We start from the raw sequence: 15,823 nt of genomic DNA, 5'->3' as shown, positions 1-15,823 counted from the left end.
CATTTCTACAGTGTTTAATTTTCATCCTTGGGGTCTGTACAACGTTTGGGAGTTAATTGTGGAGAGAGTAAGCGAGAGACAGGAGAGAGAGTGGGACAGAGATTAAGAAAAATGACAAAGAAAGACAGAGAGGGATGGAGACAGAGACATAGAGACAAAGAAAGACAAAGATGGGGTGTCAGAGAGGTAGAGAGAGAGAGAGAGAGGTAGAGAGAGAGAGAGAGGTAGAGAGAGAGAGAGTAAGAGAGAGAGAGAGAGAGAGAGAGAGAGAGAGATATAGAACGATAGCTAGAGAAAGAGAAATGGAGAGGCTAATCCCACAGCATAATGGACAGCATGGTCTTGATTTTTGTTGATTTTAATACACGTCACTGTAGTCTCCAAGTCAGAACAAAGTCGGCAAACTCTCCTTCATCTGCCCTGTCTTGTGTCAGTCTCTTCCTCTTTCACTTATTAATGTGTGTTTCAGAAATAAAGCTTTTTAATGTGCTCGACAACATCTAAAACATTATTTTATGTTCTTAGAGCTGGAATGAGGGTTTTTATGGTGTACCACTGCAACAATGGAACGGAGTGTGATATATCCACCATTATCAGTATCACTATAACAATATAACATTAACTGTAAAAAAGATTTAGTCTGAACATTAAGTTATTTAAGTTGCAGTGATGAATCAACAGAAATATCCACATCCTTCTCAGTCCTAGCCAGAGAAATATATACAGAATGTTGTCATTTCTCCCACCCCAAGAATTCAATAATGCTATTCTCATGTGAATGTTATATTTTTACAGTGCTAGCAATCTTGGAAGTTAAAATAAATAAAGGTGCTTTTATTATGCATTACAAGAGATTACGGACTACATTCAATTGCCTTATTCAGCTTCGGAGAATGACACCTTTTAAAACCTTCAGCTATAGAAATAAATATTCTCAATGTTTAATCCTAGATCCATTCTGTATTTGGGGGAATGCTTGAATTTGCTCTGAAAACCTAAACCTGACCAGGTGTGAAATGCCTTATTGACGTTAATCTGGCGCTCCTTTCACCTTCCCAATGTCAGATCTGGACATGTTTTTGACAAACCTATGTTTGACCTGTTGGTAAAAGCTAGGACGAAGTAACAAGGTATTGGAAGAAACAAAGCTTTTCAGTTTGTGATATTACACAACATTTAAAACAAATAGGGCACCCAGACATGACTAATTTTCCCTCTAGGGAGATTGGGCAGTGCATGGGTGACATGAATAGCCCATTAATCTGATTGCAAATTTACTCAGCGGTGTGTTTCTGTCAAACGGTCTTACAAACCAGTGCATGATGACATAGTGGTATTCTTTTCACCTAGGCTTTGAAGTAGGTACTAAACATCTGTGCATGTTTCGGTCATACTCAACTCTACCAATGGTTTTGTCACAAAAACAGTTGCGTTGGATTGCAAATAACCCACTCTGGCCCTGGCGTATGCACTATATAGCCAACATCCTAAAGATACACTGCAGATTAGCAAGCCTACATAATGAGATGAGCGTGTATATGATTACTTCCAATTGTGAAACGTAAGCCAAGCAACCATAATTATGACGCTAAGGTAAGACCTTAGGAAACGAGCATCAAGCAAATCACATTGAACTGTCACCAGCCAGTGAAGTTTGTCTTAACTTTGTTCATATGTAACCTGATAAACAGCAGGCTTTCCAACATTGACAGTTAAGTTCACTAACTAGCTATTCAATATTATGCAAAATTGGTGTATAAAGGCATTTCCAGTACCATAACTTTGCAAACAAATAAATATCATATTGTGCAGAGACAAACTGCATTTCTTTTGACATTTATAAAAACTGTACCAAGATTTCCGGTTTTCCATGGCCCACCCACAACAGGTTAGTGTTAAATAATGTCAAATCAAATTTTCTCTTTGCACAGTACCTAGGTTGATGGAAGAGGGGAGATTGGGAAAGCATCTGCATTTATATGTGGTCTCTATGAAGATAATAATTCATCAGAAAACAAAAGCAAGGAATGGGAAAACATCTACCAGAAATAGTAGTCTGGATGGGAATGAAATAAAGGGTCCGTGGTGCCCATTTTCCAAACACCTAAGTTCTAAAAAGGTTATTTAAAAACAAAAACATGCAAACAAACAGGAATCAAACTGTTTGTTTGCGTCAATAAACTTGGACAAGCACAAGTCCAATATAGCGATTTGACACAAACACTGGATACAGGCATGTTCCCCGGTACTATTTCCTTCCAAAGTTAAAAATAAGGGCTCCATCTTCAGGATTTTGAAGAATGAAAACCAAGAAGGATATGGTATAATCGCTGATGAACAGAAACAAAAACTGATATCCGACACAAAAAGTCCCTTTAAATTGAATCGACAAACGCAAAAGGGAATGGTGGACAGCGGTGAACAGCTGACTGGTATCATACTCTGCTAAGTGTTACTGGTTAACAATCAGTCAGCTTCTCACTGGTCGTTCTTTGGCCTTCTTCGTCCTGATCACCCGTGGCTTTAAGAGCGAACGCGTCTGCAACACATCTGCAGACGAGGAACTACAGGGCTCACTACTCCCAGGGGTGGGGGTCCATGAGATCTGTGCTTTCACGTCCAAGTGTACCTGGGTGAACCCTTTCGTGGTCACTTCTCCTGGTTTGGCGAGAGGAGGGTCGGAGAAGCGCCGTGAGCGATGGCACGTGAGCGGGTGGCTGGCAGCTGGCGATGAGGCGAGGGCGGGGCAGATTGTCACACGGCCGAGGATTGCTTGATGCTGTGGAAGCTGACCCGCGTGGGCGAGGTGGGGATGGACATGGCGCGTGCCACCCTTGCCCGGATTGAATGCTTGTCCTGCCAGCGGTGCCACCTCTTCCTTACCGCAGAGCGCACCTGAGGGAGGGCGAAGGGAGAGAATAAAAAAACAGATTGTTGGACCTGGTAATGCTGAATAAAAGAATAAAATACGTATTTAAAAAAAAAATCCTGTATTTCCGCAAAGTCAGTTTGATTAAATGCCACTCAAAATGCCTTTCAAATGTTAGTATCAGGTAACATTTCAAGCTTTTTTCCTGTCAATGAAACACCACAAACTATGCTTTAATCAATTACTTATAGATGTTGCTTGATCCCATTTCATCCACTGTCGCAAACCAGAAAAAAATTGAGAGAACATACCAGTCCTCTGATGTTCACAGACCAGCCTGTCTTTCACTGAATTGTGTCATTTTGTTATTTTCTTTGGTAACACTTCCCACTATTTTACTGCAAGGTCTCACAAGAGTTGAGTTCATGCTTTGCAGCCAGACGAAGTTGCCCCCCACCCACAAACACTGACATTACCGTTATAGATTATCGAATAAAGTTTCCTTTTAACCGTTTTTAAAGAAAACGTCCCAACGCTGACATCAGCAGTAACCCTACAAAGGGAGAAGACAATGGTGGTATTTGCATAAATATAAAATAAATATAAATAGGGTGGGTGCTTTTTAAAGACAATTTATGGTTTGGTTCTGATGCACCCGGAACACCACCCTCTCGTCTCTAAATCAGTGTTCCTAACTAGAGGTACTAGAACATCTGAGGGTACTGGGCCTATCCACAGGGGCTACCTGAGAAGACACATTGGACTATTGGTCTACTGATAAAAGGCACATGACTGAGGACTCCAGGTACTCAGTGCAGGTCAAAGTTCAGAGGGCACTGCAGTTACCAGAAAAAAAAGTTTGGGAACCGCTATTCTAAGTGACAGTAGGTGACGACATGACTTGGTTTTGGATTGGATTAATCTCATAGATGCCTACACTGTCACGGGTCTCATCAAATGATAAACAAACTGACCCCTTTTCTCGCTAACACATACACTTTCAAAGGGGAAAGCCCCAGCACTGTGTTCTTTGGCTCTGGTTTAGGAATGTACCAAAATAAATCAGTATTTAGGTTTAGCCCCTTTTTTTATGCATCTTAAATATTAAATAGCACTTTGTTTCTCTGGCTAGTGTTCATGTATTTGAAAATTAACATACGTCATACAAATATTATTTGAATCAATGATTCTGTCTACACTGTGGCATCGCGCACGGTGCCTTTCCCATTTTCGCAGGCTGGGAACGTGTCCCCAAGTAGACTGCAGTATATTAAATCCAATGTCAAAATGTTTGTTTTTTCACCCGCTTTAAAGAACTAGAGCAACAAGCAGTTCTCTCTTTTCACTAAGTCTTATCATGAGAAACCCTACAAGGTCTTTTGGAACACTTCACCCAGTTGGCCGGGGGAATTGTGGGAAATAACGTATGTACTGTAGCAGAGGATAGCAACCAAAAAAGTGTGAAAACCACAGTAATTACCAAATGCCTAATGTCTACAAATAGGACTGCGTACATTCGATAGGCAGTACAGAATTAAATTGATATCTCAAAGTTTTTCTTAACAGCTGCGCCCTGTTGTCTGACAATCTAAGTTGTAGCCTCCGCTGCCATGTACAGCATGGGATTGAATTTTGCCCCCTAGACATTCTGCAAAAACACTTTCCTCTGATTCTCCCAACTTTCCTGTAAGAAAAACATACAAATGTCCCCCGACATTTAATTTTAATGAATACAACTTATTGTGGAAAGTGATGACCGTTGGGCCAGCGTGCAAAAGGTCACTGGTTATCATCCCAGGGCTGACAAGTTTAAAACCCCGGTCCTTCTCTTCCTGAGCAAGACAGTTTACCCTAATTGCTCAGAGGTCATTGCTGTAAACAAGAATCTGATGTTGGCAATCTTACTTGGCAAAATAATGCTAAGAAAAACATACAAAACATAATAACGAAGTATAGAATAGCTGCCTGTTGTTCTGATTACATCCTAATTACTATTTTTCATTAGGCCTTTACTTGGATAGTCAAAATCTGTTATTACCTTGTGTAGATGCTCCACAGATATTAAAACTATGAACAAATTATCAAAAAAACTAAGTAAATGCTTGCTAAAGTTAAGGCTAGGGTTAGGTTACAATACGTGTGCAAGGGAAAGGATGAGGTTTAAGTTCAGGTTTAGTAGACAGTTAACTGAAATAGTACTGATTGTCTGTAGACGATCTGTAAATCATCTACAGATTGATTATCCAAATAAAGTGTCACGCCATTTTAATTTCTGTGTTAAATGAATGCTGGTCATGTCATGGAGGTTTGAAAAAAGGAATCCACTTTCCAATTTCTTGGGGGAGAGTGTACGCCTTTTATAGAAAAGAGGCTGTGATTTAAAATGGATCCACTTTAAATACAGCTTTGATTTATCCAATCAGAATGTAGCCAGCGGCTCCAATCGGAGACATGCAGTTAGAGCATCACATGACTAACTAGATGGTTGGTTGATCAGATTCCTGAGCTGGCAAGGTTAAAAACTCGTCGTTCTCTCCTTGATTAAGACATAAAACATGAATCGCTCCAGTAAGTTGCGTTTGATAAGACTGATTCAATTATCCTAGGTAAAAGTCAAAACTACTTATAGCTTCCCCATTTTTTTCCACTATGATTGGAAGGTCAGTTTGTGTAGTACTGCCACGGCTGTGAGCTTGCCCGACTGCGCTCTCTCACTCCCATCCTTGTGTGGGTGGTAGTGAAAATGAAAGAGGCCCACCACCCCGGCAGGTTTGAATACATCTTACACAGCTCGCTGTAAGTGTCAAATCGTTAACATCTGAGTCTCCTGTGAGATACGCACCACATAACCGATGGAGGATGGGTACTGAGTTGGCAGCGTTGTGGTCGGTGTTATCTCTAAGTGGTACCCAATGAGCAACGCTTTTATTTGTGTTTTCTGCTCTGAGCTCTGGCATTCATCGGAAGGTTCTCCATCCGCTCTGATGGCTAGGACACCAATACTTTGAAATCCGTACTGTTGTGTGAGGTTGTTCTCCGGTTCTGGCCCTAGTCACATGAACAACGCCTGTGAATTTAACCCTCCCCTCAGGTCACAATCACCTAAATTCCAACCACCTGTGTTTGTTCTGTGTTCCCTATTTAGTTCAGGTCTGTGTCTCCTTTCAGTTATGAGGTATTGTTTGTCTTGAGTGCGTCTTTGGTGAGCCCATGGTTTCTCGTTATAGAAATTCTGACTTCCTTCCTAGTGTCCTGAACTGTGTCTGACTTTTTTCTGAATCATCCACCTGGTACTTCTGCTCCGCTCTGTTGCTAAGGACACTAGGTTTAACATCCAGGGACCTACAGGCCTCTCTTGCCACAATCGGTTTCAAAGTGTATGAGTCAACTGTCAGAAAGAGACTGGACAAACTCGGTCTACATGGGAGGTTCAGAAGCTAAATGTATCTGCTCTAAAAAAGAACATCAAGACACAACTGACATTTGCCAGCTCTGGACAGAGGACTAAGAAGTGGAGTTGTTTGTCCACAATGCCGGATGTCAATTTTGGCAAAAATTTGTGGTGGCATTATGGGTTGGGGCGGCTTTTTTTGCCTCAGGGCCTGGACAGCATGCCATCACTGAGTAAACTATTGACTCCATATGGTAACAGAGAATTATTGGGGAGAATGTGAGGCCATCTGTAAAAATTATGAAGCTGAACCAATCATGAATCTTGCAGCAGGACAGAGATCCAAAACACACAAGGTAATGTACAACAGAATGGCTAAAAATAAGCAATGGAGGTTTATGATGTAGCTTAATGAAAGCTCAGATTTAAATCCTATTGAAATGCTGTGTGGAGACTTGAAGTGAACCGTACATGCAAGAAAGCTAACAAACATAACACAGGTGAAGCATTCTTGGTGAAGCAGTCTTGTAGACAAGAGTGTGCAAAAAATCCTCCTAGATGATCTTAGAGGCTGACAGACAATAACAAGAAACAGCTAAACAAAGTAATTTCAGCAAAAGGGGGCAACTTTCAAATTATGAAAATGCATCTGTAGATCTTTAATGAATAAATTACTGCAAAGAACATTCCTACAGTGTAATTTGTTATTGAAGGCTGCCTTTATCTCTCAATTGTGTTAAGTTGAAGATTACATATATCCAAAAAATCACTTTCAAGATGGTGTACTTTCAGATTTTTTCACATTATATTATGTTATGACATTCAGCGTGTCTTTGAGCTTGTGGGGACCATATGTTAAAAAAAAAACATGCTTAAAAAAGTCTCAGGAACTATTACCTATGTCTTACATCTTCAGCAATGGCTCTCCTTATGGAGTGAATAGTAAGCCAATAGGCTAACAGCCATGGGAACCTGCTAGACTAGTCAACAACATTCCCTCGTGAGTCTGAGGATAGCCCGGCTTTGTTTCACCTATCTAGTAAATTAATAGTAGGCAGAGAAAAACAAACATTAAACAAAAACAACCAGGTCTTCCCTGAGGGAGCCAGTTTCTTCAGATCGTTGATTGTTCACAATAACATTTGAAGTCAATGATCAGAACGATTTGTTCTTGGATGCACTCCCCTGACACCACAAAGTGCAACCTAATGGTGACTGCTTGACCTTAGTGAGCTGCTAAAGACACATGGGCTGATTGCAAAGCACTATCAATGCAGATCTATTGAGTGGCCACTTAGCCTTCCTGCCCTAAGTAACTGGACGTGATTTGGTGATATCTGCCTTTATCAAGCAGCACCGTGCTAACGTACAGCACACTGATATCAACTCAGTGTTGGCATGTATGCTTTGTTTCCTTCTTCCTGACTATAATGGTGATGCTGAGATAAAACACATGCAATTATAAACCGAAATACACTGATGAGTGATCCAGGAGACAGTTAGCTCCAGGAAGAATCAGATGCCCGATATGGGGGCATCTGGGACATTTACATTAAGTGGTGCAGCAAGGGCACATCTCTCTGAAAGGTTTATCTGGTTTTTGGGGGGCATGTAATATTTTCTAACTCAAGGAAGATTTAAGTTCCCCATCGATTATTTTATTCATGACACATGCATTTTTATGGCGGTTGACTGGAAACAGCACCCGATTCCCTTTACAGTGCACCATGGCATATTTCAGATGCAACCTCTGACGTGTGTGGGGTGTGGGAGCAAGTGTGTGTCAGGAGAGAATCACACTGGAATCCTATTGATTATGCCGTCCAACGGACGTGTAACCCTGTTGCTTGGCTTGCGTTTTAAATTACACATATTGACCTGACAAATTGTTTCGAGACTCTCACCAAACGTTGAGCCAAATAGACCGATTTCTGATAGCCACAAAAAGAGGGATGGAGGTGCTCAGGGAAACAGGGAGGGAGGGATTGGAAGGAGTTTCGGAGAGAGGAAACCTAATAACATTCTAGAGGAGCACAGCCTTGTATGAACCATACTAATCTCACAAGCACACATTCTGTTTCTCTACCCACGACAATCAGGACGGTTCGTATGAGGACAGTGGTGATCATGTGAAAAACATGAATCTGCTTACCTCACTGTTCAGGAAGCAATAAAACACGGACACGAAAAAGCCCTGAAGACAGATAGAGAGTGAAAGATAGAGAAAGTGACAGAGGAGGAGGGAGAGATAGAGAGAGGGGAATAGAGAGTGATAGTGAGGGTGAGAGAAGAATGGGAGCGGGTGGAAAGAGTGTTATACATCGAAGACAAAAAGAAATGTCATGCTTCAGAATGTTGCTTTTGCTGTAGAGGGGTTTATACATGGACAAAATGCCAGAGTAGAATTATTCTACCAGTCTGCTTATGGCAGCCTATTTGCCTATTTCCGGCAGCAGAGAATATGTTTCCCTTTGGCCGCAAGGATGTTTACAGCTAACAAGTGAAAGCCTTTCCACGGTGGCTGGCCATACCTGAAAGGACTCTAGGATGGAGTTGAAGTAGATGAAGACTATTTGGGCGACCTCGTCCTCCCCACCCGGGTTGACAAAGAACAACATGTAGGTGATGCCCAGGAGCGGCAACAGCACCAGAGTGGCCTTCACCGCTTTCCTGATGGACATACAGTAATACAAGAGTCATATTATTAAATAAAGACCTGGCCACCAACGGGACAGTCAACAAGACACCACAGACCCACAGTCATAACAGCAGTAATTATTTTTGCTATGCAGAGTTGATGCAAACTTTTGTTGTGTAGCAAACTGGAATCAAAATGGATTTAGTTGGGAATTTCTGTCACTGATCTATTATATAATGTCAGTGTTTATCCTTTTGGAGTTAACAAATGAAGAAACATTGCTGCATTGACCCCTTTGCTGAACAAACCTGCAGCCAATTGCTTTTAGAAGTCACATCTGTGTGTTTAGAAGTCACATCTGTGTGTTTAGAAGTCAAATATGTGTGAAAGTGATATCAGATTAAATACACACCTGTTTCGACTAACAATGTCCCAGATCTAGCAAGTGTCCCAGAGAAGGATTAAATCCATAATTTGTTTTCAAAGAATATTGCACAACCACAACTTGGCCTTAAGCAAGAATTGGGCCCAATGGAGGGCCAAATTCTTGTTTGCTTTTGGCTAAAAGGAATGTGAAAAATAAAGTCAATATGTGGCAAAAGTTTTTCTGTTTGGGTAAGACCAAAAACGGAGATATTTGGCTAAAAGTCCAAAACACTATGTGTGGCGCTAAGCCAACTCCGGTCATGTACATGAGACGAAAGGGACTGGGACACTCGTATGTGGAAGGCCCCTAGTCCAGTCCCACTTGTGCAGGGTTGGGGTGAAGCATGGGCACCTCACCCCACCAATGGGGACTCAAAGGATAGAGGACTAACACCAAACTCATCTCCCCATGGTGGTGGCCAGGCATGTCCGACACTCTCCTGGCGGAAGAGGCCAACAGCAACGAGCTGGGAAGGTGGGAAGAGGAAAAAAGGAGAGCCTGCATAGCAAATCAATGGACCTACAGCCGAAAACACAATAGCAAAATGTGATAGATAGGATCAAGAGGGAGCAGGTGGCAAAACGAACCCAAAAATCGGCCTCACAGGCAGCGGGGTAACGAAACGGGGGATAGCCAAGGGAATCTACCATATCCACATGGGAGGGAGCTCTCTGGAGGTAGCCATGAAAATTGCACCAGGCTCCACAGAGAGTAAGCCATAACAAAACCCCTGTCCAAACCAGTGAGAAAAAAGCCTGCACCAGTAATGGGTGCAAGTCTAGCCAAGTCTCCACCCCTCTGCCAGAAGCCAACAGAGACATCCATAGAGATTGGTCTCTGGACCAAACATACTGCAAAACACAACCTTTCATTGACAAACTTCAAACAACAATACCCTGGGTGGAATGTAACCAGAGATTGACAGGGTAGTGGAGTAGTGAAAGTCAAGGCGTGCTGAGAAAGGTAAGAAAAAACATGTTCTTTTGGCTAGAATAACAATAACAAAATAATGGTTGACATTTATAGACCACTGAATTGCATGTGAGAAGGGGGAAATCAGTGATTTTAGGTGTTCGCTGGGTAATTACGGCCTTTATCAGGCGAGATTATGTTCATTATCACTATTACACATTCACCTTTGAGTGGCACTGAAGTGAAAAGGAACTAGGCTGCAACAAGTGGATTGGTGAATGCCAGCTGTGAATGATGACTAGGTAAGGGTCTAAATCTTCTAGGTCATCCTGGCCTCTCTCATCTATCTTCATATTATTAAAGAAGACCACAAAATGTAGTCAGTAATATATTTTTAAAGAAAACTCCTTGGATTACAGATTTCTCTTGGACCATAGACTACTTTCAGGGGTAACCATCTAACTTAAAATTTTTTTTTTACATAGAAACCAATAATGAACCAGCAGCCTCATGAGGCGAGCAACAAACTGACACTCAGGGGCACAAAGAAGCGGACGCATGTCCAAAATCTTATCCTGTTCCCTGCCTATTGCAGAGCTGAGACGGGACCAAAAGTGGTGCAGCCTCTAAGAAAAATGGTTGGGACTCGTAAATTGAGACTGAGAGCTGGCTGAGAAGCAACAAATGTAGCCTTTATAAGCCCATTATAGAGGTCAAATTGAATTTGCTTCATGGGAAGTAGAATTGACAAATTACTCCATTAAATTATAATAATGAGGACAGACTCTTTTCCAGTCCGATGACCTAAGGCAGCGACGGTCACTGAAGTTATATTATAAAAGGAGTCAGTCAAACTGTCAGATTTTGGGACTCCTGAGTGGGTCAACAAAATAAGACACGGATTTGCAATGCGCGGGTGAAAAGGGTTCCAATCCTGACTGCAGCATAGTGACAGTGCCCGGGAGTCCCTCAGGGGGCGCTGCCTAGGGTGGATGTTGGGACAAGATTGTCTTATCTTGTCACGCTCTAGTGACTAGTTGTGACGAGCCGGGTGCCTGCAAGTTTAATTGCAATCGTTAACAAGAGGAGTGCTCTGCTCCCAGCGCATTGGTTCTGACCTACTTCCTGGCTGAGCTAGTAGCGTGATAAAATGCAGAACGGCTTGTTAGGATGTGCATCAAATGTCCTTATCTGTGAGTGACTTGAGCCGGCTGAGAGTGGTTGTATCTAGGCCAGACAATAATACAGACTTCAGCATAATGAAATTAAGCGGTAGGTGGGTAAACATTTATATAAAATCGACAAAATCCATCAAATGGGATTTTCCGCAATACATTTTCTGAAAGAAACTTAAATGAGATATTTTCCTAAACCGCTGTGAGGTTCTGTTTTGTTCCATTTTGGTTTTGCTGTTGTTCTTGAATAATAGCCTGTTTGGTTTTTTGTCTTTTGTTCTTCAATGTACACTCACCTAAAGGATTATTAGGAACACCATACTAATACTGTTTTTGACCCCCTTTCGCCTTCAGAACTGCCTTAAATCTACGTGGCATTGATTCAACATGGTGCTGAAAGCATTCTTTAGAAATGTTGGCCCATATTGATAGGATTGCATCTTGCAGTTGATGGAGATTTGTGGGATGCACATCCAGGGCACGAAGCTCCCGTTCCACCACATCCCAAAGATGCTCTATTGGGTTGAGATCTGGTGACTGTGGGGGCCATTTCAGTACAGTGAACTCATTGTCATGTTCAAGAAACCAATTTGTAATGATTCGAGCTTTGTGACATGGTGCATTATCCTGCTGGAAGTAGCCATCAGAGGATGGGTACATGGTGGTCATAAAGGGATGGACATGGTCAGAAACAATGCTCAGGTAGGCCGTGGCATTGAAAAAATGCCCATTTAAACTAAGGGGCCTAAAGTGTGCCAAGAAAACATCCCCCACACCATTACACCACCACCACCAGCCTGCACAGTGATAACAAGGCATGATGGATCCATGTACTCAAATTCTGACTCTACCATCTGAATGTCTCAACAGAAATCGAGACTCATCAGACCAGGCAACATTCTTCAAGTCTTCAACTGTCCAATTTTGGTGAGCTCGTGCAAATTGTAGCAACTTTTTCCTATTTGTAGTGGAGATGAGTGGTACCCGGTGGGGTCTTCTGCTGTTGTAGCCCATCCGCCTCAAGGTTGTGCGTGTTGTGGCTTCACAAATGCTTTGCTGCATACCTCGGTTGTAACGAGTGGTTATTTCAGTCAAAGTTGCTCTTCTATCAGCTTGAATCAGTCGGCCCATTCTCCTCTGACCTCTAGCATCAACAAGGCATTTTCGCCCACAGGACTGCCGCATACTGGATGTTTTTCCCTTTTCACACCATTCTTTGTAAACCCTAGAAATGGTTGTGCGTGAAAATCCCAGTAACTGAGCAGATTGTGAAATACTCAGACCGGCCCGTCTGGCACCAACAACCATGCCACGCTCAAAATTGCTTAAATCACCTTTCCCATTCAGTCATTCAGTTTGGAGTTCAGGAGATTGTCTTGACCAGGACCACACCCCTAAATGCATTGAAGCAACTGCCATATGATTGATTGATTAGATAATTGCATTAATGAGTAATTGAACAGGTGTTCCTAATAATCCTTTAGGTGAGTGTAGTTTGTCCTTCTGTATTATTGATTACACCTTTGTCTTGTTAGTACTCTATTTATTCAGTTAGTTTTTTGTCACTTTTATTGCGAGGTATTGTTTGTATGCTATGACTTTACTAAGTCTGTTACTCAGTTTCTCTGTGAATCCTTTTGATAGCCCTTCCGTATACCTGGTTCTCTCACCTGTTTCTTCCTACCAACGATGATTAGTCTCATCCATGCGCATACTTTTGCTTGATCTTACCTCTCTGTTATCGACCTTGCCTGTTCCTGCGATTAAACCTATGCGGCCCACTCTTGGAACCACACCACCTGCCTGTGTCGTGTTCTTACCACCGCAGAATGGATTAGCATGAAAGTTGGTGTGAAGGCCTACAGGACCATGTTCTTACAGATAATATAAGGAAAGTTAATATCGGAAACAATTAAAATCTTCTATGAAATGCCAACATCTTAAATCAGCAATTTAATTTGACAAAATTTTTTAAGGCTGGAAATCCCAAAAGGAAAATTTGAGAGTTAGCCCTAATGGTGGCGCTATAAACATCAAAGATGTTTTGATATTCACCCAATATCAGGTATATAACAAAGATATTACGTTTACAAACGTAACAGACGCCCCACCCCCCACACACACACCCGATTATTTTCACACACAACCACAGTTGATAGGAACATTGCTGGAAATGTTAATCACCACATGATTTGTTTTTAGGCGGTTGATTTTCTTGATTTCCAGGGTTTCTGCATGGTTTAATCAGTCAAATTTATGACTTTTTAAGACCTTTTTATGACCATTATGATTTGAATTTATGACCTACACGAATTACGAAAAATAACTTCAGTCATTAAAATTCCTTTCAAAAGTATTTTTTTATTAGTGATTTTTATTTTAATTTATAATTGAAAAGTAACAAGTTTTATTATTTTAAAGTTCCAATCTCTTAAGAGTGTGAGTTGAGTATCAAGAACAACACTTAACAATTGTAACATTGTAAAGTAACATTGTAAATTAACAATTATTTTATGGCATTACTTTCCAACAAGTCAGTCAGTGTCTATCTACATTTTTCTCAGTTTGTCCCCTTTAATAGTGATCTCCTCCTCAACCTTTTTCAGCTGACGGATCGCCTGCACCTGCTGCTTTTCCGATTTAGCATGCGACTTCAATGCTTTTATGCTTAAACTAGACAGCTCCAACGCCTTCTTACACAGAGTGCAATATGCTTGATAACGATTGTTTTTGCGACGGGCTTGAGCCTACTACTAAACGCTACGTCTTCGAGCCATAGATCGTTAAAGGTACATTTTCCCATTGTGATAGCAAGGATGATTTTAGTTAAACTAAGCAGTGACTCGGTATGATACAGTATGTTCGGAGTTCGCGCAGGTTTCTTTCGACAAGTCTGTTTGCTGCACTGCCGCATGGACCTTGTAGTTCTGGGACGCTGTGATACCATTTAGATTTCTCAGACAGAACTACAACAGGTGAAACCAATGAATGCCATTGCCACCGCCAGCGCATTTTGATGGAAGAACAAATGAATGGACGAGCATATAAATTTAAGACGTGGCTAAATGTAATTCATGACCTTGTATGGAAAATCCGGACGTTTTTATGACTTTTTATGGTCTAAAATTCTTATTGTTAAATTTAAGACGTTTTAATTACTTTTTATGACCCCGCGGAAACCCTTATTTCACCATATTGCATCCCTGTTCATTGAAGGACATTAAATTAGTTGATTGTACACAGGCAGGCGTCAATAATGGTTTCTCTCCTAGCGAGGCCGTCTATGTTGTCCGTTACATGTGTAAGTCAGGCCCATCTTTGTCTACTCTACACCTGAGGCTGGTTTAAATGTCCCAGACATTGTCTACTCTACACCTGAGGCTGGTTCAGAAGTCCCAGACGTTGTTTACTCTACACCTGAGGCTGGTTCAGAAGTCCCAGACGTTGTTTACTCTACACCTGAGGCTGGTTCAGAAGTCCCAGACGTTGTTTACTCTACACCTGAGGCTGGTTCAGATGTCCCAGACGTTGTTTACTCTACACCTGAGGCTGGTTCAGATGTCCCAGACACGTGTCCCTAATGGCACCCTTCTCCCTTATGTTGTGCACTACTTCTGACCAGAGCCCTATGTGGACTAGTTCACTGTAAAGGTGTAGGGTGATATTTGGGGCCCTGGTCCTGGCTCACCTGTATTGTATGGTTTCTGAGGTGGTGGACGCTCTCAGCTTGGTCATGAGAATTCTCACGATGTTGAAGAGGAAAATAAAGTTGATCTGAGGAGACAAAGAAATACAATGAGTTGATAGAAAATGTACATTGGACTGGTCAGTTGTGAAAACAAAACCCTTGAAAGTACATTTTGTTTTACAAATCTTGACCTCTGCAAAAGACAAACATAGTATATAAATATATATGCATTTTTAATGAGTGATATATAGTTAGCTCTGCTTAGCAAAGACCAAAACTCACAATGGATTGAAAATGTGCAATGACTGCTGCTTCTCAATTGTAACTCAACAAAATTATTCTGCTAAGATGCTAATAACTCTAAAATGAAATGCTGTATGGCTTCGGGCAAGGTTGCGGAGTGACTGACAGCAGACGTTTTAAATGCAAATAAATAAATAAATAAATAACACTCAATACATTAGAATGTATCTGGCGGGTCATGTCACATTTTACACTGTGTTCCAGCGTTACGTGTATTGAAGGACCTAAGGGGGAATAAGGACTGTCACATGAATTAAATAGAAAAGGGGCAGATAAGTTAAAACGGTGTAGAAATTACTTCAATGACGAGAGGCAAGACACAATAACTTTTGTTCTGTGTTTTTCTTTATTTTTATTAATGCCTTGTTAATAAATCACCCTCGGGTGGCGTACCCAAGACTGTGTCCGTGTCCTCACACG

The 15,823-nt window shown here is 41.5% G+C and overlaps 1 protein-coding gene across 6 annotated transcripts in view; it reads right to left on the bottom strand.

The window, feature by feature from the left end:
- Positions 1–235: 235 nt before the first annotated feature.
- Positions 236–15,823, bottom strand: part of crhr1 (corticotropin releasing hormone receptor 1) — a 175,832-nt gene continuing 160,244 nt past the window's right edge. For 4 of the 6 annotated variants that reach the window (XM_020051070.2, XM_034295108.1, XM_034295106.1 and 1 more), the window contains 4 exons: positions 15,101–15,186; positions 8,792–8,942; positions 8,413–8,454; positions 236–2,895 (listed from right to left, as the gene is read on the bottom strand). In XM_020051070.2, the coding sequence (XP_019906629.1) occupies positions 2,755–2,895; positions 8,413–8,454; positions 8,792–8,942; positions 15,101–15,186 (420 nt within the window). In that variant the 3' untranslated portion in view covers positions 236–2,754. The remainder of the gene's footprint in view (positions 2,896–8,412; positions 8,455–8,791; positions 8,943–15,100; positions 15,187–15,823) is intronic. The other 2 variants (XM_034295105.1, XM_034295109.1) reach the window with 1 other exon arrangement.

This window comes from Esox lucius, chromosome 11, assembly GCF_011004845.1.
Source record: "Esox lucius isolate fEsoLuc1 chromosome 11, fEsoLuc1.pri, whole genome shotgun sequence".
NCBI lineage: Eukaryota > Metazoa > Chordata > Actinopteri > Esociformes > Esocidae > Esox > Esox lucius.
This window is presented reverse-complemented; position numbering and strand designations above follow the sequence as displayed.